This window comes from Mobula hypostoma, chromosome 25, assembly GCF_963921235.1.
Source record: "Mobula hypostoma chromosome 25, sMobHyp1.1, whole genome shotgun sequence".
In the NCBI taxonomy this organism is placed as follows: Eukaryota; Metazoa; Chordata; class Chondrichthyes; order Myliobatiformes; family Myliobatidae; genus Mobula; species Mobula hypostoma.
In genome coordinates, this window is record NC_086121.1 from 33755275 (window position 1) to 33777487 (window position 22213).

The 22213-nt window shown below is 42.2% G+C and overlaps 1 protein-coding gene across 2 annotated transcripts in view; it reads left to right on the plus strand.

Annotated features, from left to right (window-relative positions):
* Window positions 1-22213, plus strand: part of nphp4 (nephronophthisis 4) — a 427697-nt gene that overhangs the window by 167154 nt on the left and 238330 nt on the right. For both annotated transcript variants that reach the window (XM_063033463.1, XM_063033464.1), the window contains one exon: window positions 11889-12015. In XM_063033463.1, the coding sequence (XP_062889533.1) occupies window positions 11889-12015 (127 nt within the window). The remainder of the gene's footprint in view (window positions 1-11888; window positions 12016-22213) is intronic.

Consider the following 22213-nt stretch of genomic DNA (forward strand, 5'->3'; position numbering starts at 1 on the left):
TTTCCCATTAGATCCCGAAAAAAATCAAAAATAAATACACAAATACTGTTGCAATGTGAGCATTATAAAAATAAGTAATACTAATTGGGATAATAGTGATATAGCAATACTTGCGCTACTGAAAGCTGTTTGTAAAGAGAGATTGTTTCCGGGTTGCGGGGTTTTAGTTCCGTTCTTTCTGCCCAGTGCACATGTGTGTAGCTCCCCCGCCATGCACCGCGTTTTCAGGTGAATGCAGCAGGCCAGGCAGCATCTATAGGAAGAGGTACAGTTGACGTTTTGGGCCGAGACCCTTCGTCAGGACTCCAGTGCAAACATCAATATACGGCACTCACTTGTGATATTCTGATAGCATGGCAGAGGCTCCACGAAAGAAGGTGAAAACGTACAAATTCCATCCAGAATGGGAAGAGGAATTTCTATTTACCTTGGTGAAAGACAAGTGTATATGTATATTGTGCCACCAAACACAAGCACTGACTAAAAGAGGGAATCTGGAGCAGCGCAACAACACCAACCACCAGATATTTAAAGACACCTACCCCCCAAAGAGTGCAATCTGTGCCAGGAAAGTTGAGGAGCTGAAATCTGGGTTGAAAGCCCAGCAATCGTTTTTCACAAAACATGCTGTTCAAGATAAGGCTGCTATCGAAGCATCATTTTGTGTAAGTCACCTTTTAGCTAAACACAAGAAGCCTTTTACAGATGGTGATTTATTCAAGGAAGCAATGGCCATTACCACAGAGACTGTTTTTAATGACTTTAAAAAGAAAAACAGCATCACAACCACAGTACATAATATACCTCTTGGCCCTGCAACAGTGACAAGGAGGGTAGAGTCACTCTCGGAGGACATGGATCGACTTGTCACTGTGAATATTTTTCACTACAGTTCGATGAATCCCCAGATGTAATGCAAACAGCTCAGCTTGTTGTATTTGTCAGAATGACTTTCCAGGATCTTACAACAAAGGAGGACTTCCTCACTCTTTTGCAATTAAAAGAGAGAACGAGAGGTGAGGATATTTACAATGAGTTTAAAAAATATGTCTGTGAAAATGACATCCCCATTCATAAACTCGTGGCAATTACAACTGATGGGGCCCCAGCAATGCGCGGTGTGCACATTGGTTTTATAGCACTAAAAGTCAGTGCCTACTTTGGGTCAACTCATCTATGTGAAATTGCATGTTCACAGATGAAAATTATTAAATCTAAGTACAGGAGTTGCCTTACTGACAGACACCTCACAGACTGTCTCAGACTGGCTGTCTAGTTATGAGCCAAATTTCAGGGAACTTGCAGAAAATATTCAGCCCCAGTCATCACACTGAGTGCAACAGTCAATTTTTATTTATTTATTTTTCACGTTGAAATAAAATTAAATAATGAAACTTAGAATTAAAGGTGGGAAGTATTGCAATATTCTTAAAGAAAGACAGCTATGGCCTGTTTGATATGCTAGTTACAGTGTTTTCTAGTTTGAATTAATTTGGAAGTTTGACAAATGTATTTTGTGCAACCCAAATAAAAGGCCTCAAATTAGAAGTACTAACTGAGCTGTTTTTTCTCTAAACAATTTAGTAGGTAGATCTTGCCTTTCACTAAGGTCGAGGTAGGGGATCTTAGGCTTAAAAAGGTTGGTGACTACCAATATAGATAGTGATCTGTACTAAGACCCCAGATCTCTAGTGCACCGAGGGATGTCAATGGTCAATACTGGTTGTAAAACGAACGGTACAGCAAGGTAACTTGAGAGCATAAATACCCTCAATCTGCAGCAATACACTGGAGTTTGGCCCCAGTAAGTCTTCAGGAATAGGATTTTTTGCTTTTGGGTGTTCCTTGATATTTTGCTGGGAACATGTTCCCCCTGAGACGCCAGGCCGTTCCCCTAAGGGGTCTCTTCTAAGTTTTCCGACGTCCCCCTCCACTTAGGTACCTGGAGGCTCACTCTCTGAGGGTTTTCCTGTCCTGGCCTGAATTGTCCCTCTTCACCACAGTTGTAACAGACAATACCGTCCGCTCCCCTTCTCACGGGACCCCATTCACTAGCAGCCCTCTGCTTAGTCCGTCCCCTCAAGGGGGTCCACCTCCCCATCGGCTTTGTTGTGTGGGGTGGCCGCACCTGCCGATAACAACCGGGACATCTCAGTTCTGAACTCTGCCACAAGCTCCTTTAACACTCCCTGGGGTGGGCTATCAGTAGTTACTTCAGCCAAGGGGGCTAATACCAAGGACTGCACCCTGCTGATGGAGGTCTCCTGTGCCTCCGTCGCATTCTCCTCCTCTCTTCCTTCTCTGGTCAGCTCGTCAGATGAGGGAGAGGGGCGCGTCTTATGAGACATTCAGAGACCCCAAGTGATCATGTCCTGTGACTGGGCAGCTTTCGCCACTTGGTCCATTCTTAACTGATTCACCTTTGAATGGCTCCTCTACAACGCAAGCCACTAAGCTGCCTCTCTAACTGAAAGGTGTAGGTGGAAAGTTTCTCCTCCTTCTCCTGAAACATGTTCCAAAATCCTGTCATAAGCTCCATTGGGCTTCCTGTCATGCCAGAAACATTTTCAAGCATTTGCATGTAGCCTGCAGAAGTATCAAAGCGGTTCTTTGCCTTTAAGGATCTCACTATGTCAGCAGCCGGCCCCCTCAGACTCTCTACCAATCGCTGTCTTTTTATGTCATCAGAGCACTGCCGCTCATCCAGCACCTGAGGGGTCTACTCTTCCCAAGTATCATACTCCTCTTCCCCATCGGAGGTGGGCTTCACTCCCGGGAATATTCTCAACATACGATAACTACGACCCTCCGCCTGTGCACTGGGCCATTTATTCACCAGGGAGGTAAGGGTCGATACCGACTCAGAATGCTTTCCCTTCTTTGGAGTACTCATTAGACCTTCCAAATCAGACCACTCCTTCCCCTCGCTCTGCAGAAATGAGAGGAACTTGTCTTTAAAGTCTCTGTCCCCAGCCATAGTAAGCTCAGCTTCTGATTTGGCACCCTCGTCCAGAATCGGGTTTATTATCACCGGCATATGCAGTGAAATTTGTTAATTTAGCAGCAGCAGTTCGATGCAATACAAGAATAAATAATAATAATAAATAAATAAATCAATTACAGTATTCGTATATTGAATAGATTAAGAATCATACAAAAACAGAAATTATATATTAAAAAGGTGAGGTAGTGTTCAAGGGTTCAATATCCATTTAGGAATTGGATGGCAGAGGGGAAGAAGCTGTTCCTGAATCACTGAGTGTGTGTCTTCAGGCTTCTGTACATCCTACCTGATGGTAACAGTGAGAAAAGGGCATGCCCTGGGTGCTGGAGGTCCTTAATAATGGACGCTGCCTTTCTGAGACATCACTTTTTGAAGATGTCCAGGTACTTTGTAGGCTAGACCCAAGATAAAGCCGACGAAATTTACAACCTTTTGCAGCTTCTTTCGGTCCTGTGCAGTAGCCCCCGCCCCCCATACCAGACAGTGTTGCAGCCTGTCAGAATGCTCTTCATGGTACAGCTATAGAAGTTTTTGAGTGTATTTGTTGACATGCCAAATCTCTTCAAACTCCTAATAAAGCCTTCTTTATAACTGCATCGATATGTTGGGACACAAATCTTAAAAGATTCAACAAGTTAGGCAGCTTCTTTGGAGAGAGAACGAGTTACTGTTTCAGGTTTATTACCTTTCTGATAAATGGTCATTGGCCTGAGCTATTAGCCTATTGCCTGGATCAGAATCAGGTTTATAATCTCTGACGTATGTCGTGAATTTTATTGTTTTGCAGTAACAGCTTAGTGCTTATACATAAAAAAAGTATGATAGGTTACAATAAGAAATATGAAAATCAACAGTGGAAAAAGAGAGCAAAATATTGAAGTAATGTTCATGGACCATTTGGAAATCTGATGACAGACGGAAGAAGTTATTCCTAAAGAGTTGAGTGTGGGTCTTCAGGCTTCTATAATTCTCCCTGATGGTGGTAATATGAAGAGGGCATTTGCTGGATGGCGAGGGTCCTTAATGATGGATATTGCCTTTGTGAAGAATCGCCATTTGAAGATATCCTTGGTGGTGGCGTAACTGATGCCCACGATGGAGCTGGTTGAATCGACAATCCCTTGCAGCTTCTTTTAACCTGTTCATTGGAGTCAAGGCAACAATTGTACCAGTGCCTAAGAAGAATAACGTGGGCTGCCATAATGACTATTGCCCGGTAGCACTCACATCGACAATGATGAAATGCTTTGAGAGGTTGCTCATGACTAGACTGAACTCCTGCTTCAGCAAGGACCTGGATCTATTGCAATCTGCCTATTGCCACAGTAGGTCAACGGCAGACGCAATCTTAACGGCTTTCCACATGGCTTTAGACCACCTGGACAACACAAATACCTACATCACGATGCTGTTCATCAACTATAGCTCAGCATTTATTGCCATCATTCCCACAATCCTGATTGAGAAGTTGCAGAACCTGGGTCTCTGTACCTCCCTCTGCAATAGGATCCTCGACTACCTGACCGGAAGACCACAATCTGTGCAGATTAGTGATAACATATCCTTCTCGCTGACGATCAACACTGGCATGCCTCAGGGGTTTGTGGTTAGCCCACTGCTCGACTCTCTATATACACATGACTGTGTGGCTAGGCATAGTTCAAATATCATCTATAAACTTGTTGACGACAGAATCTCAGGTGGTGATGACAAGGTGTACAGGAGTGAGATATGCCAACTAGTGGAGTGGTGCCACAGCAACAACCTGGCACTCAACTTCAGTAAGACGAAAGCTGATTGTGGACTTCAGGAAGGGTAAGATGAAGGGACACATACCAATCCTCATAGAGAAATCAGGAGTGGAGAGAGTGAGCAGCTTCAAGTTCTTGGATGTCAAGATCTCTGAGGATCTAACCTGATCCCAACATATCAATGTAGTTATAAAGAAGGCAAGACAACAGCTATACTTAATTAGAAGTTTGAAGAGATTTGGTATGTCAGCAATTACACTCAAAAACTTCTATAGGTGTACCGTAGAGAGCATTCTGACAGGCTGCATCACTGTCTGGTACGGAGGAGCTACTGCACAGGACCGAAAGAAGCTGCAGAAGGTTGTATATCTAGTCAACTCCATCTTAGGTACTAGCCTACAAAGTGCCCAGGACATCTTTAGGGAGCAGTGTCTCAGAAAGGCGGTGTCCATTATTAAGGACATCCAGCACCCAGGGCATGCCCTTTTAGAAACATAGGCACATAGAAGCCATACAGGCCCTTCAACCCACAAAGCTGTACCGAACATGTCCTTACCTGAGAAATTACCTAGGGTTACCCACAGCCCTCTGTTTTTCTGTGCTCCATATACCTGTCCAGGAGACTCTTAAAAGACTCCATCGTATCCGCCTCCACCACCGTCACCAGCAGCCCATTCCATGCACTCACCACACCGCGTAAAAAAAACTTACCCCTGATATCTCCTCTGTAGCTGCTTCCAAGCACCTTAAAACTGTGCCCTCTTGTGCTAGCCATTTCATCCCTAGGAAAAAGCCTCTGACTATCCACATGATCAATGCCTCTCCTCATCTTATACACCTCTATCAGGTCACCTCTCATCTTCCGTCACTCCAAGGAAAAAAGGCTGAGTTCACTCAACCTATTCTCATAAGGCATGCTCCCCAATCCAGGCAACATCCTTGTAAATCTCCTCTGCACCTTTTCTATGGTTGCCACATCCTTCCTATAGTGAGGCGACCAGAACTGAGCACAGTACTCCAATGGGGTCTGACCAGGGTCTTGTGTAGGTGCAACATTACCTCTTAGCTCCTAAACTCAATCCCACGATTGATGAAGACCAATGCACCATATGCTTTCTTAACCACAGAGTCAACCTGTGCAGCAGCTTTGAGTTTCCATGGACTCAGACCCCAAGATCCCTCTGATCCTCCACACTGCCAAGAGTCTTACCATTAATACTATATTCTGTCATCATAGTTGACTTACCAAAATGAACCGCCTCACACTTACCTGGGTTGAACTCCATCTGCCACTTCTCAGCCCATTTTTGCATCCTATCAATGTCCCGCTGTAACTTCTGACAGCCTTCCACACTATCCACAACACCTCCAACCTTTGTGTCATCTGCAAATTTTCTAACCCATCACTCCACTTACTGATCCAGGTCATTTAAAAATCAAGTGTAGGGGTCCCAGAACAGATCCCTGGGGCACACCACTGGTGACTGACCTCCATATAGAATATGACGTGTCGACAACCACTCTCTGCCTTCTGTGGGCAAGCCAGTTCTGGATCTATAAAGCAATGTCCCCTTGGATCCCATGCATCCATACTTTCTCAATAAGCTTTGCATAGGGTATCTTGTCAAATGCCTTGCTGAAATTCATTTACACTACATCTACTGCTCTACCATCATCAATGTGTTTAGTCACATACTCAAAAAATTCAATAAGGCTCGTAAGGCATAACCTACCTTTGACAGAGCCATGCTGAGTATTCCTAATCATAGTATGCCTCTCCAAATGTTCATAAATCCTGCCTCTCAGGATCTTCTCCATCAACTTACCAAACACGGAAGTAAGACTCACTGATCTATAATTTCCTGGACTATCTCTACTTCCTTTCTTGAATAATGGAACAACATCCGCAACCCTCCAATCCTCCGGAACCTCTCCCGTCCTCAATGATGATGTAAAGATCATCGCCAGAGGCTCAGCAATCTCCTCCCTCGCCTTCCACAGTAACCTGAGGTACATCTCGTCCGGTCTCGATGACTTATCCTATTTGATACTTTCCAAAATCTCTGGCACATCCTCTTTCTTTATATCTACATGCTCAAGCTTTTCAGTCTGCTGTAAACCATCCCTACAATCGCCAGAATCCTTTTCCGTAGTGAATACTGAAGCAAAGTACTCATTAAGTACCTCTGGTTCCATACACACTTTTCCACTGTCACACTTGATTGGTCCTATTTTCTTACGTCTTATCCTCTTGCTCTTCATATACTTGTAGAATGCCTTGGGGTTTTCCTTAATCCTGTCCGCCAAGGCCTTCTCATGGCCCCTTCTGGCTCTCGTAATATCTTTCTTGAGTTCCTTCCTGCTAGCCTTATAATCTTCTAGCTCTCTATCATTACCTAGCTTTTTGAACCTTTCGTAAGCTTTTCTTTTCTTCTTGACTGGATTTACAACAACCTTCATACACCATGGTTCCTGTACCCTACCATCCTTTCCCTGTCTAATTGGAATACACCTGTACAGAACTCCACGCAAATATCCCCTGGACATTTGCCACATTTCTTCCGTACATTTCCCTGAGAACATCTGTTTCCAATTTATGTTTCCAAGTTCCTGCCTGATAGTCTCATATTTCCCCTTACTCCAATTAAACACTTTCCTAACTTGTCTGTTCCTATCCTCTCCAATGCTATGGTAAAGGAGATAGAGTTGTGATCACTATCTCCAAAATGCTCTCCCACTGAGAGATCTGATACCTGACTAGGTTCATTTCCCAATACCAGATCAAGTACAGCCTCTCCTCTTGTAGGCTTATCTAAATATTGTCAAGAAACCTTCCTGAACACTCCTAACCAACTCCTAACCAACTCCATCCCATCTAAACCCCTCGCTCTAGGGACATGCCAATCGATATTTGGGAAATGAAAATCTCCCATCACGACAACCCTGTTATTACTACACCTTTCCAGAATCTGTCTCCCTATCTGCTCCTCGATGTCCCTGTTAGTATTGGGTGGTCTATAAAAAACACCCAGTAGAGTTATTGACCCCTTCCTGTTCCTAACTTCCACCTACAGAGACTCTGTAGACAGTCCCCCATGTCTTCCTCCTTTTCTACGGCCATGACACTTATCTCTGATCAACAGTGCCATGCCCCCACCTCTTTTGCCTCCCTCCCTGTCCTTTCTGAAACTTCTAAAGCCTGGCACTCGAAGTCTATTCCTGCCCCCGTGCCATCCAAGTCTCTGTAATGGCCACAGCATCATAGCTCCAAGTGCTGATCCACGTCCTAAGCTCATCCGCTTTGTTGATAATACTTGCATTAAAATAGACCCATCTCAAACCATCAGTGTGAGCATGTCCCTTCTCGATCACCTGTCTATCCTTCCTCTTGCAGTGTCTCCAAACTTTCTCTATTTGTGAGCCAAATGCCTCTTCCTCTGTCTCTTCAGTTTGGTTCCCACCCCCCAGCAATTCTAGTTTAAACTCTCTCCAATAGCCTTAGCGAACCTCCCCACCAGGATATTGGTACCCCTTGGGGTCAAGTACATCCCGTCCTTTTTGTACAGGTCTCTCCTGCCCCAGAAGAGGTCCTAATGATTAAGAAATCTGAATTCCTGCCCCCTGCTCCAATTCTTCAGCCACGCATTTTATTCTCCACCTCACTCTATTCCTATACTCACTGTCGCGTGGCACAGACAGTAATCTTGAGGTGACTACCTTTGTGGTCCTGCTTCTCAACTTCCTTCGTAACTCCCTGAAGTCTGCTTTCAGGACCTTTTCCCTTTTCCTGCCTATGTCGTTGGTACCAATATGTGCCACGACCTCTGGCTGTTCTCCTTCCCATTTGATGATATCTTGGATGTGATCAGAAACATCCTGCACCCTGTCACCTGGGAGGCAAACTACCATCCGTGCTTCTTTCCTGTGTCCACAGAATCACCTGTCGGAACCCCTAACTATAGAGTCCCCTATTACTGCTGCCATCCTCTTCCTTTCCCTACTCTTCTGAGCCACAGGACCAGACTCTGAGCCAGAGGCGCAGCCACTGTTGCTTCCCCCAGGTAGGCTGTCCCCCCCAACCGTACTCAAGCAGGAGTACTTATTGTTACCGGGTACAGACACAGGGGTGCTCTGTAGCCTCTGACTCCTGCCCTTCCCTTTCCTGACTGTCACCCACTTATCTGTCTCCCCAGGCCCCGGTGTGACTACCCGCCTATAGCTCCTCTCCATCACCTCCTCATTGTCCCTGACCAGACGAAGGTCATCAAGCTGCATCTCCATTGTTTTTCTCACTGTTACCATCAGGTAGGAGGTACAGAAGCCTGAAGGCACACACTCAGCGATTCAGGAACAGCTTCTTCCCCTCTACCAACCGATTCCTAATGGATATTGAATCTTTGGACACTACCTCACTTTTTTAAAATATACAGTATTTCTGTTTTTGCATGTCTTTTAAAATCTATTCAATATACATAATTGATTTACTTGTTTAATATAATTTTTTATTTTATTTATTATTTCTTTTCTCTGCTAGATTATGTATTGCATTGAACTGCTGCTGCTAAGTTAACAAATTTCTTGTCACATGCTCATGATAATAAACCTGATTCTGCTTCTGGTACATCTAGTATGTGCTGTGTAAAATAATATCTCTAAAAATGTTCTGGAATTGTTAAAGATGCTGCATAAAAACACGTTTTTGGTGTTAACAATAGAATCCATTCAGTCTGCTATTGTCTTCTCCCTAGATATTTGAATATTGTGTGTACTGCACCAAGCAATCTTCAGTTTAGATCTACTCCCTGAAATTAATGCAGGGTTGGCATGTTGGGCTGCACACGAATCCTATCTGGTTGACTGGACGTTGCAAAGCACATGAATATCACAGAATGCTGTGTAGCTAGTTGGCTGTGATTGTATAGCATTTAACTATATATTTTATATCTAGGAATTTGGAGATTTCTTTATACAACTTACAATCCCTCTAAGTTTAAATTAGGTTAAATATCCAAAGAAACTAAATACATTTTAGCAACACTCACAACATGCTGGAGGAACTCAGCAGGTCGGGCAGCATCCGTGGAAACGATCAGTCAACGTTTCGGGCCCGAACCCTTCGTCAGGACTGAAGAGGGAAGGGGCAGAGGTCCTATAAAGAAGGTGGGGGGAAGGTGGGAAGGAGAAGGCTGGAAGATTCCAGGTGAAAAACCAGTAAGGGGAAAGATAAAGGGGTGGGGGTGGGGATAGGCAGGAAAGACGAAGAAGGAATAGGGGAAAGCACAATGGGTAGTAGAAGGAGGCGAAACCTTGAGGGAGGTAGTAGGCAGCTGGGGGAGGGGGCAGAGTGAAATTGGGATAGGGGGAGGGAATTACCGGAAGTTGGAGAATTCAATGTTCATACCAAGGGGCTGGAAACTACAGATGGCCCCTGTTTTCCGAACGTTCTCTTTACGACATCTCGTGGTTACGAAAGACCTGCATTAGTTACTTGTTTTTGCTAACAGAAGGTGTTTTCACTGTTACGAAAAAAGGCAGGCGCACCCCGAGCAGTCAAGGAAGTTTGAAGTAAAGTCCATGAAATTGACGAGCTCAGCATGGGTGCAGGAATCAGCACCGATGTAGTCGTCAATGTAGCGAAGGAAAAGACGGGGAGTAGTACCAGAACAGGTTTGGAGCACAGACTGTTCCACGTAACCAACGAAGAGGCAGGCATAGCTGGGGCCCATGCGAGTGCCCATAGCTACACCCTTGGTCTGAAGAAAGTGGGAAGAGCCAAAAGAGAAGTTATTTAGTGTAAGTACCAGTTCCGCCAACTGGAGGAGGGTAGTGGTGGTGGGGAACTGGTGAGGTCTATTGTCCAGAAAGTAGTGGAGGACTTTGACGCTTTCTTGATGGGGAATGGAGGTGTATAAAGATTGGACATCCATAGTGAAAATGAAGTGGTTGGGACCAGGGAACTGGAAGTTATTGAAGAGGTGGAGGGCATGGGATTTATCCTGGATGTAGGTGGGGAGGGACTGAACTATGGGTGACAAAATGGAGTCCAGGTAGGCAGATACAAGTTCGGTGGGGCCGGAGCAGGCAGAAACTATGGGTCTACCGGGACAGTCAAGCTTGTGGATCTTGGGAAGGAGGTAAAACCGAGCAGTACAGGGTGTGGGAACTATGAATTTAGTGGCTAAGGATGGAAGGTCTCCGGAGTTGATAAGGGCGGTTATGGTACGGGAGACAATGGTTTGATGATTTTTGGTGGGGTCCTTTCCTGCCTATCTCCTCCCTGCTTCCCCTCCCCCACCCCTTTATTTTTCCCCTTACTGGTTTTGCCCCTGGAACCTTCCAATCTTCTCGTTCCCACCCTTCCCCTACCTTTTTTATAGGGCCTCTGCCCCTTTCCTCTCCAGTCCTGATGAAGGGTTCTGGCCCGAAACGTTGACTGATCGTTTCCACGGATGCTGTCTGACCTGCTGAGTTCCTCCAGCGTGTTGTGAGTCTTGCTTTGACCCCAGCATCTGCAGAGTATTTTGTGTTTAAAATACATTTGCGATTTCTTTCTCAAATTGAAGCTGTGCTGTGTAATATGTGATTACTTCTTCATCACTGTGTTATATTAATTATGTTATAAAATTAAAATAATTTTCTTTTGTGTTTACCCATTTCAATACCTTTCTTAAATAGCTTTTCCAATCGGAGACTATAGGGAAATGGCCCACCTTAAGATGTCCGCAACGAAACCAAGGGAGAGCATCCAAGGTTGATAGGTAGTCAGGTAGTCACTCTCTGGTAGATATCATGGTTCTGCCATTGTTGCATAAAATCCAAAAGATATGCAATACAGGTTATGCAATCAGCCTGTTACTTTGGAACCACCTACCATTCTACAAGAAATAAGCATTGTTTATACCAATTAATTGATGTTGGCTTTAGCAAAGTAGCTTGCCTTCTTTTCAAATATTTGATTGGTATCTGTCATTCACAACTATATTTATGTGTAAGAGTTGTTGTGGGTAGAGGAGTTAGCAGAACCATTTGTGATTAGGTCTTGGTTATAGCTTGGTGTGGATTGAAGGCTGAGTGTCTTTCAGTGGATTGATCTCATGACAAAAATAGCCCTTTTCTTTTTTGTCTGCCTGCAGTTTGCTGAAGAAATCTCTGATTCTCAGAAGCCGTATCCAGCTGGCAGAAATGGTTAGGCATCAATTCTTTGGTATAGTTTTCCACTTGGAATATGTATTCTGTACCTCCACAGGACAAAAAGGAACGGTAAGTCAATGGAACCTAGCTTCTACTTTGACTTCAGCTATGATTCCAACAACTGTTTATTCAAACTATAATGTAACTGCTATTTGTCTAAGATTTCCCTGTTGCTCAGTTATTAAGGAAGTACTACTTCTGTGGGAGAGTTACAGCTGAAATGTTAATTGTTTCTTGAAAGCTATCAATGTGCTATGGTTTTAATTTGATGTCTGTTTGCTGAACTAATGGTTTGCACTTCTTTTGCTCAATTGAAATTTGTTTAGTGATGCATGATGAAATCGAGAAAATGTTATAGTTTACTTAAATTGTAACCCCAAATGATGCACACATGATGTTATTATATAAACAGTGTTGCTTGACTTTCATGTGTCTGGTATCAGTTGCTTTTGGTTGAATCATTCAGGGTCTTGTAGTTCAGAGAGTACAATCATGCACCTGAATGCAAGTATTTCAATACTTAGGGTGACATGGTAGTGTGCAGTTAGTGCAATATTTTATTATACCAGCGATTGGGAAAAATGATTGATGAGGTAGTGAAGGAAACAAAATAATACTTATCAGCCAATCACTGAGCCAATCTATACTATGCCGGAGGGAACCTCAAGTGTATGACAGCCTTTTCTATTCTCTGTCACGCTCTCTCTCTCTCTCTCTCGCTCTGTGTCTTATATCTCTTAGCAACAGTTGTGACCCAGCTTAAAAGATGATTCCAACTTGCGCAAAGAAATTTACCTTTTCATACCTTTCAAAACTCCTTGCCCTAGTACTTACTCATGCTGAGGTCCCAGTTGGTACCTGCAGCTGCACATCTTAGCATTTCCAGACAAGCATGTTTTTAAAAAAATTTTACCCACTCTCAAGGCTGTGAACTGGTACTCCTTTCTTAAAATATTCACCATGGACTGGTTCCCTTTTACTTTCACAAAACATTCCCACATTCCTCATTTTGTCTTACGACCTCCACTTCTTATTATACTTAAGTGCATATACCAAGGAGGAATCAAATATGACTTCTGACAAATTTAACTCTTTCCTTTCATGTCCCTTGTCTATGAATGCATGAACACATAATGTAGGAAGAAACACTCACTTTGAGTTTCAGAGACTAAAAATTTCAGATGGTGTCTGAGGAGCCTTCAATGTGTTCTAACAAAGCGTGATGTCAGCAGTGTCTCTTTAAATTACAAAACTGAAAAGCAGATTCATTATCACTAACATAAGTCATGATTTTTTTTGTTTTATAGCAGCAGACAGTGCAACACGTAAAAATTATTATAAGTTACAAAATAAATAGAAATAGATTTGTAATGCCCATCAGTTTCTCTACAAAAATGTGAAATTAGCCTTAAAAATTGATGAAGTGCTTTGCATTCAGTGTCTTACTTTATACAGGACTTGTGAGTTCCTGAAGTACATATGTAGTGTTGCTCATGCAAGCTGACTGTTTGCTGTTTGTTAATGGGGTCTCAGCCATTGCTTATTCCTCATGGAAAGCAACAACACCTTTTCTTGCTGGTACGGAAGAATATCAGTGGAGAATGATAGAGGGCCCAGATTCAGTCAATGGGGCATTAACCTTTGCAGATTGTGAGGGTCAAACTTAACAATGGGTCACATAACTCTGTTAGAGCTTGTGACAATGCTTCTAAGATCCTCTGGGAGAACAGAAAAAAAAACTCTTATTTGATGGACGTATTTGTCTTCTTGGCTTGAGATCCCTGACCAACTACATTTGGCCATTCAGGGTCATCCAAAGTAATGGAAGACGTGCCTGGTGGAAATATAACCTTACACAAATTCTATAAATTTCCCCCAATTTTCAGGACAGGGTAGCTGGTTACAAGAATGCAAAAGTAATTAGGAACAATGGAATAAGGGTAGCTGTTAGTTAATTTAAAAAGGTTATTATCCAGAAAAGAAGTTTGCATGTAATCAACCAAATATATTGTGTCTAAGAATGCAGTTTTTGATTTACAGCGGGAGGCTACTTATGTGATTACTTTGGAAACTGCCAAGGCAAATCTCTTTGACTGATGCTTATAAAATACTTTATCGGACAATGTAATATCCAGTGATACAAGGCCATAGAAACTTGCTGTTAGGTGTGGGTAAAAGAGAAATAGCGAGGTAGCATTCATCGGTTGATGAATTGTTCAGAAATCTGATGGTGGAGGGGAAGAAGCTGTTCCTGGAATGGTGTATGTGGGTCTTCAGGCTCCTGTACGTCCTTGATGGTAATAATGAGAAGAGGGCAGTTCCTGGATGGTGAGGACCCTTAATGATGGATGCAGCCTTCCTGACGCGCTGCCTCTTGAAGATGTCCTCAATGGTGGGGAAGGTTGTGCTCATGGTGAAGTCTATAGCCCCTGCAGCCTCTTGTAATCCTATGCATTAGAGCCTCTATACCAGACAGCGATGCAACCAGTTAGAGTACCCTCCAGAATATGTCTGTGGAAATTTACAAGCATATTTGGTGACATATGAAATTTTAAAAAATTCCGAATGAAGTATAGACTGGCATGTGTTCTTTGTAATTGCATTAATTTATTGGCCCAAGACAGATCCTCTGAAATGTTGATGCCCAGGAACTTGAAGCTCCTTACCCTTTCCACTGCTGACCCCTCAGTGAGGGTTATTGTGTTCTCCTGACTTCTTCCTGCAGCCCACAGTCAATTTCTTGGTCTTGCTGACATTGAGTGTGAGGTTGTTGTTGCGACTCAGTCAACCAACCTCCTCACTGTTCTCTTTTGTATGCCTTTTTGTCACCATCTGAGATTCTGCCAACAACAGTTGCAAATTTATAGATAGTGTTTAAGCTGTGCAGAGAGTCATGAGGGAGTAAAGCAGTGGGCTAAGTGTGCATCATTGCTGCCTGACCTGCTGAGTTCCTCTGGCATTTTGTATGTGTTGCTCTTTGAGGTGTGTCTGTGTTGATCGTCAGTGAAGGGAAGCTGTTATTATTGATCCACACTGACTATGCTCTCCTGATAAGGAAATTGAGGATCTAGTTGCAGAGCGAGGTACAGAGGACCACGTTTAGAAGTTTGGTTTTCAGTACTAAGGGGATGATAGTATTGAATGCTATCATCATTTTGACATATATTTTGCTCTTGTCTAGCTGCTGCGAAGCTGAGTGGAGAGCCAGTGAAATTGCATCAGCTGTAGACATGTTGTGGTGATAAAAATTGTATCAGGTCCAGGTCTCTGCTCATGTAGGAGTTAATTCTAGCATTGACTAACCAATCAAAGTGGGTTGTCACAGTAGATGTACCACTGGGTGACAGTTGTTGAGGCAGCTCACCCTGCATTTCTTGAGCACCAGTGAAAATTTGAAAGTGTCCTTGAATACTCTAGCCAGTTGCTTGGCACATATTTTCAGTATCCTGGCCCACTTGAAGGATGTTCTGACATTGGCCTCTAAGACAGAGATCACATGTTTGGTGGATGCTGTGGAGATCTGCACAAGTGTAGTGTTATTCTCCTTTTCAAAGAACCAGAATCAGAATCCTTTATTATCGCCAAGTATGTGGACACATTCAGGGAATTTGATGCCTGTTTCCCTGAGCTCTCGCTGTACAGAATCAAAAAGCAAACAAAACAATAGTGCAAATAATCGTGAACTATATACAATAAGGTATACCAGTGTATGTACAGGTGGACTTGGTTTATAATAGACTAAAATTCAAGTGTTCATTAGACTGATAGCATACGGAAAGAAACTGTTCTTGTACCTATTTGTCCTGGCATACAGTGATCTAAAGCGCCTACCAGAAGGAAGGAGTTGGAACAGGTGATGTCCAGGGTGTGACGGGTCTACAATGATGCTGCTTGCTCGCTTCCTGATTCTAGATGCGTATAAGTCCTGGATCGAGGGCAGCTTCACACCAATAATCCTTTCCGCAGCCCTGACGATTCTTTGGAATCTATTCTTGTCTTGTTTGCTAGCTGATCCAAACCAGACAGTGATGGACGAATAGAGAACAGACTAGATTATTCCTGAATAGAATTGAATCAGCATAAAGTTATTCCTGAATAGAATTGAAGCATGCATAAAAGGCATTAAGCTTATTAGGGGGTGAAACCTAACTGCTGTTTTTGCTGTTAGGTTTCACCTTGTTGGAAGTAATAGCCTACAAATGCCTTCACAGCTGTTGTGCATCTGGTTGTGTCTTTAACTTCATGTGGAATTGCCTTTTTGCTCTCATGATAGACTTTTGGACTTATGTAGGTCATACCTGGACTTCTGGTAGGGTTCTGAATCACTTGTTTTAAATGCTATGTTCTAGCTCTCAGCAGGCTCCTGGTTTGGGAAACTCAATATGTTGTTGAAGGCACACACTCAATTATGCAGGTCTTGATGAAGTTGGTAACAATTGTGGCATATTTATTCAAACCTGAAGATGAATCCTTGAATAAGGACCAGTCCACTAATTCAAAGCAGTCCTGTAAACACTCCTCCACCTCCCTTGACCGTACCTTAACAGTCTTCACCACTGGTGATGCGATCCTCAGTCCCTGCCTATACAGCAGAGTAGAAGTACATCCAAGTGATCATACTTGCCAAAGTGTGGGTGTGGTAAGCATTCTTGATTGTTGTGTAACAGTGTTCAAGTGAGTTAATTCCTCTGGTTCTCCAGGTGAACATATTGGTGGTAGACTGTCAGAGGCTTCTTTAAGTTAGCCTCATTGAAGACCCCCTTGATAATCAGAAAGGCATCATGGCACACTGTCTTGTGACTGTTGATCTCAATGCTCAGCTCCTCCAGTGCCAACCTAATATTTGCCGGGGGTGGCACTGGAGGAGCAGCAGTGTAATGTACTCAGAGTTGAACTGTGAGTGAACATCAAAATGAGTGAGTAGAATAGCATAGAACAATACAGTAAAGATACAGCCTCTTTGCCCACCGATTCCATGCTGACCATATTGCCCATTCATCTAGTTCCAATTTCCTGTGTTCAGCCCATATTCCTGTAAGCTCCACCCCTCCGTGTACCTATCCTAGTGCTTCTTAAATGTACCCGTCACAGTCACTGTTACTGGTAACTCGTTCCATATATTCACCACCCTCTGTGAAAATGTTGCCCCTGAAGTTCCTTTTAAATCTTTCTCCTCTCATCTTAAATATTGTTTTAGATTCCTCTGCCACCTTATCTGTGCCTTTCTTTATTTTGTAAACCTCTATAAGGTCAACTCTCATTCTCCTGTGCTTAAGGAATAAAGACCTAGCTTGGTCAACTTCTCTCTATAACTCAGGCCTTCCAGCCCTGGCAATATCCTTGTAAATCTTTTCACAACTCTTTCCAGTTTAACCATATCTTTCCTTATAACATAGTGACCAAAATCATATGCAGTACCAGAACTCCAAGTGTGGCCTCATCATTGACTTACATAACTGTAACATAATGTCTTAACATCCAACTCAATGCCCTGACTGGAGGACAGCATGCTGAATGCCTTTTTCAATGGCTTGTATATATGTGATGCCACTTGCAACAAAATTGTATTCCTATGTCCTTCTGTTTCACTGCACTCCTGAGTATCCTATCATTAATAGTACAAGTGCAATGCCGATTTGACTTTTGAAAACGTATCACCTCACACTTATGTAGCATCCAAAAATAAAATTATGCCAGTAAAGAGAGAAATAGATATTGGCTATATTGATGATGTCAATAGCTATAGGAATGGTACCAGAGACATTTTTGAACATCACATAAAAATGCCAGGATTAATTTCATGATTGCTATTGTTTCTAATGTAAGTGGTTACTAGCCATTTATATTATGTGCTAAATTGTTCTTGCATGTTATTACTGCATTAAAATATAGGTGCACATGGTTCTACTTTGTAGGTATATGTTTCTTTCACCAGAAGCTCTGATGAAAGGAAACAGCTATGAATAAAATGTTTCATTCACTTTGAATTTTTATGTGTTCTTAGTGATAGCTCTGTTCATGATGAGAGACCCTCATTTAAAGAATCTTTTTGAACACAATACAGAGTGCTTGGAAGACTTGATGTGAAAATAGATGTGAAGTCTGGGGTCAGATTTATTTCTGAAGTAGTACACATTCAAATGGAAAATCTTTATCTACTATATTCCATTTCACTAAAAGTTGCTGGAGTGATCTATTGTGATTGCAATTTGTCTGTAACTTAATTTAAAGAAATAAATTTGATTACTGGTTTCTTGGAGAGTTAGAAGTTAATGCAGAGAGTTTCTTTGAGGTTGACCTCTGTTTGACTGTATTTGTGGAATAAATTTAATCCATTGACTTCAATTAAATGGACGATGGGCTAAGGTTGTAGTTACAAAATAATAGAATTTAGATTAGTTTTCAGTTTTTGTTCTTTTCAAATCACAATACCACACACTTTCCCTTCATTAGTTAGTGCCACCCTATGGCTGACTTTTGGGAGGTGCATCAATCACAATAGATAGCAGTCTTTATGAAGTACCTTCTCTCCGCAGGATGCCCTTGTTTTACAGCTGATAGATAGATACTTTATTAATCCCAAAGGAAATTACAGTGTCATAATAGCATTACAAGTGCATAGATATAAATATTAGAAGAGAAGCAGAAAGAATAAAATTAAGTTATCACAAACAGTCTAACAGAAGGGGGGGGTCATCACTTCCCTAGCTATAGGTTGACTCATTATAGAGTCTAATGGCCGAGGGTAAGCATGACCTCATATAGTGCTCTTTGGAGCAGTGTTGTTGTCTTAGTCTATTACTAAAAGTGCTCCTCTGTTCAGCCAAGGTGGCATGCAAAGGGTGAGAAACATTGTCTAGAATTTCCAGAATTTTCTGTAGGGTCCATTGTTCTACCACAGCATCCAGTGTGCCCAGTTTGACCCCTATAACAGAACCAGCCTTTCTAATCAGTTTATTAAGCCTTTTGGCATCACCTGTGTTGATGTCATAACCCAGGCACATCACCACATAGAAGATTGTACTGGTGACAACAGACTGGTAGAACGTGTGAAAGAGAGGCCTGCATACTCCAAAGGACCTCAGTCTCCTCAGGAAGTAGAAGCGAATCTGGCCCTTCTTGTACACAGCCTGTGTGTTGGTGCTCCACTCAAGTCTGTCATCCAGGTGCACCCCCAGGTATTTGGAGGTCCTCACCATATCCATGTTCTCACCATCAATAGTAACAGGGAGTAGTGCAGGCTTAGTTTTCTTAAAGTCATCATCATCTCCTTTGTCTTACTGATGTTGAGCTGCAGATAATTTAGCTTGTACCATTTGACAAAGTTGTCCACCAAGGCCCTGTTTTCATCCTCCTGTCTTCCCTTTATATACCTAACTATTGCTGAGTCATCAGAGAATTTCTGTACATGATGTGTCTCAGTGTTGTACCCAAAGTCTGAGGTATACAGGGTGAACAGGAAGGGAGCAAATACAAACAACAGGAATTCTGCAGATGCTGGAAATTCAAGCAACACACATAAAAGTTGCTGGTGAACGCAGCAGGCCAGGCAGCATCTCTAGGAAGAGGTGCAGTCGACGTTTCAGGCCGAGACCCTTCGTCAGGACTGCACCTCTTCCTAGAGATGCTGCCTGGTCTGCTGCGTTCACCAGCAACTTTTATGTGTGTTGAGGGAGCAAATACAGTCCCCTGTGGGGTCCCAGTGCTGCTTATAACTCTGAAATTGTACAAACTGTGGTTTGCCAATCAGATAGTCCATTATTCTTGATACAATGGAAGTGCCAGTTTGCATTGAACAGAGCTTTCCCCCAGCAATGAGGGCTGTACGGTATTGAAGGCACTTGAGAAATAAAAAAAACATGATCCTTACAGTGCTGCCCTGCTTATTCAAATGGGAGTAGGCTCTGTTTAGTAGATAGATGACAGCATCATTAACTCCAATGTGATCCTGGTAAGCAACCTGCAGGGAATCAAGGGCTGATCTGACCAGGGGTTGGAGGTGAGCCAGGACCAGCCTCTCCTGGGTCTTCATGATATGTGAGGCCAAGGCCACTGGACGTTAGTCATTCAAGACTTTTGGTTGGCCCTTCTTGGGTACTGAGACCACACATGATATTTTCCACACATTCGAGACCCTTTCCAGACTGAGACTCGGATTGAAAATGCACTGGAGAACTCCACACAACTGCTCAGCACACTCCTTCAGGACCTTGGTGTTCACACCATCTGGTCCCAATGCTTCGCTGTGTCTGTGTTTCTCCAGAGCCCTTCTCACCTATCCAGAAGTGAAAGTGAGTCCATGATGACTGTGGAGTTGATGGAAAGTGGGAGCTGGGGGAGGTGAAGATTGGGATGATAGCATTTGGTATGTGGAGGCGTGGAAGGAAGGGATGTAGACATTGGTAGGCTATGATCATCCATGTATTGAATTGGAATGGGGAGGAAGGGAGCTGATGGTGCTGAGGAAGCACTGGATGCCTCTGCACTTGGACTGGTATGCTGGGGGGGGTGTGAACTGGAGGGCAATTGTAAAATCTATTGAAGAATTTGCTAATTAGTCTGCAAATTTTACATTTGTGGTTGTATTAGCATATGAATTCAAGAAACTGTGTGCTCATCTTTGTGTTCTTATAGCAGCCATTCTTTATTACCATTGGCACTAGTTAGAAGCCCCCTGGAAAAGGGGAATTAAAATAATCTGATTTAGCCCTGGATTGAGGCAAAGCAGATTCCATACATATCAATAATCACATTGTTGGGCAATAAAATGACATACTGCACAGAAGCAGGTTCAGGCCATAGATTACTTCAGTGTTCAAAAAGTTTAGCATTGACCTTGCACTTCAAATCCTCTTTCTTGCTTGATCTAGATTTCTTCTGATTTCTGCGGTCTACAAAACCTCCATCTTAAATGTTCAGTGATTGGGTGTCAGATTTAGAAATATTTTCATCTATGCATAAAGAAATGTTATGTCATTTTGATACTAAAGGATCAACTACTTACCCTTCTAGAATCTTATCTAGTTCTAGACTTAACAACTTGAGGAATAAATATTATACAGAATGGTCCAGAATGCGGTTAAACTTGGAGCATAACTGTGGTTTTGCCACTGATGTTTATATTTTGTAAATTAATGCAGAACAAAATCATTATCAATTCTAAACTCCACTATTTTGGTATTTGAGAGTACCCCATTTTATAGTTAACAGTATAACAGAATTAAAGAGTGGAAAAACTATTTATTCAGCTTCATTGTTTAACATTAGACTACATTGGTTTTATGGAAGGCCTTTTGTGGGGATTAGTTACAGATTTTTAGAGTGCGAAGGTGTGATGCATACTTCAGAAATTTCCTTATAATGACATTAGGTGGCACTGTTTCATGGTTTATTGAGTGACGAAATGTGAAGCGGGGAAGTTTTAGTGTGGTCAGTGTTTCTGGTGTAAGTATTTGGACTAATTTATGATTTGCAAAGGAATTCATGCTGGGTCCTAATTTCTAAATTACTGCATGTGCCTGTTTATACTCGCCCTTATTCAGTTTGGTTGTGAAACTAGCTTCAACACATTTTGAAAGGTTGATTCTATTTTAGTGCACAGAAACTAAGGGGCTAGCTTATTAAGAATATTTATAAAATATTGTAAGCTATATAGATGATAGGTTAGCATTTCAATGCCACTATAAACGATACCTGTATGGCTTTATAGACATTTAGAGATTCAAGTTCGTGTTAAAAAAATGAATTTTTACACCTGATAGACTTATTTAATGCTAAATTTAGCAAATGTATAAAAGGTTAAAAACATTTGCTCCTTCACCAAATTTGAAATTGCTTAATGCATATTTTGAAAAAATGAATTTCAATCCTTAGGTAAACAGAGGTATATTTTCTATTTTTGAATACAGAATAAAGGTTACTGTTTTTCCCATCTATACTTTAACAGTTCATCAACACTACAAGTGCCAAAAATAGAAAAGGTTTCTAGGCCCATGAAGCAAATTCCTTTGAAAGTCTATAAATAATTGGTTCAAAACCAAAACCTGTCAGTACTAGGAAGTCTTATAACTCAGACCACTTAGAATTAAACAGTTGCATTCCATCGATGAATCCTCAATGTCAAAATGTATGAACTATTGATTTCTCAAGAATCACCTTGTATCGCTATTCCATTGTGAAATAGAAATGTATCTATATGAAAAAAGGTTAAACAACATTTGCTTCTGTTATTAGGATCAGTTTTGTATTTCAAAAATATGGAATGAAA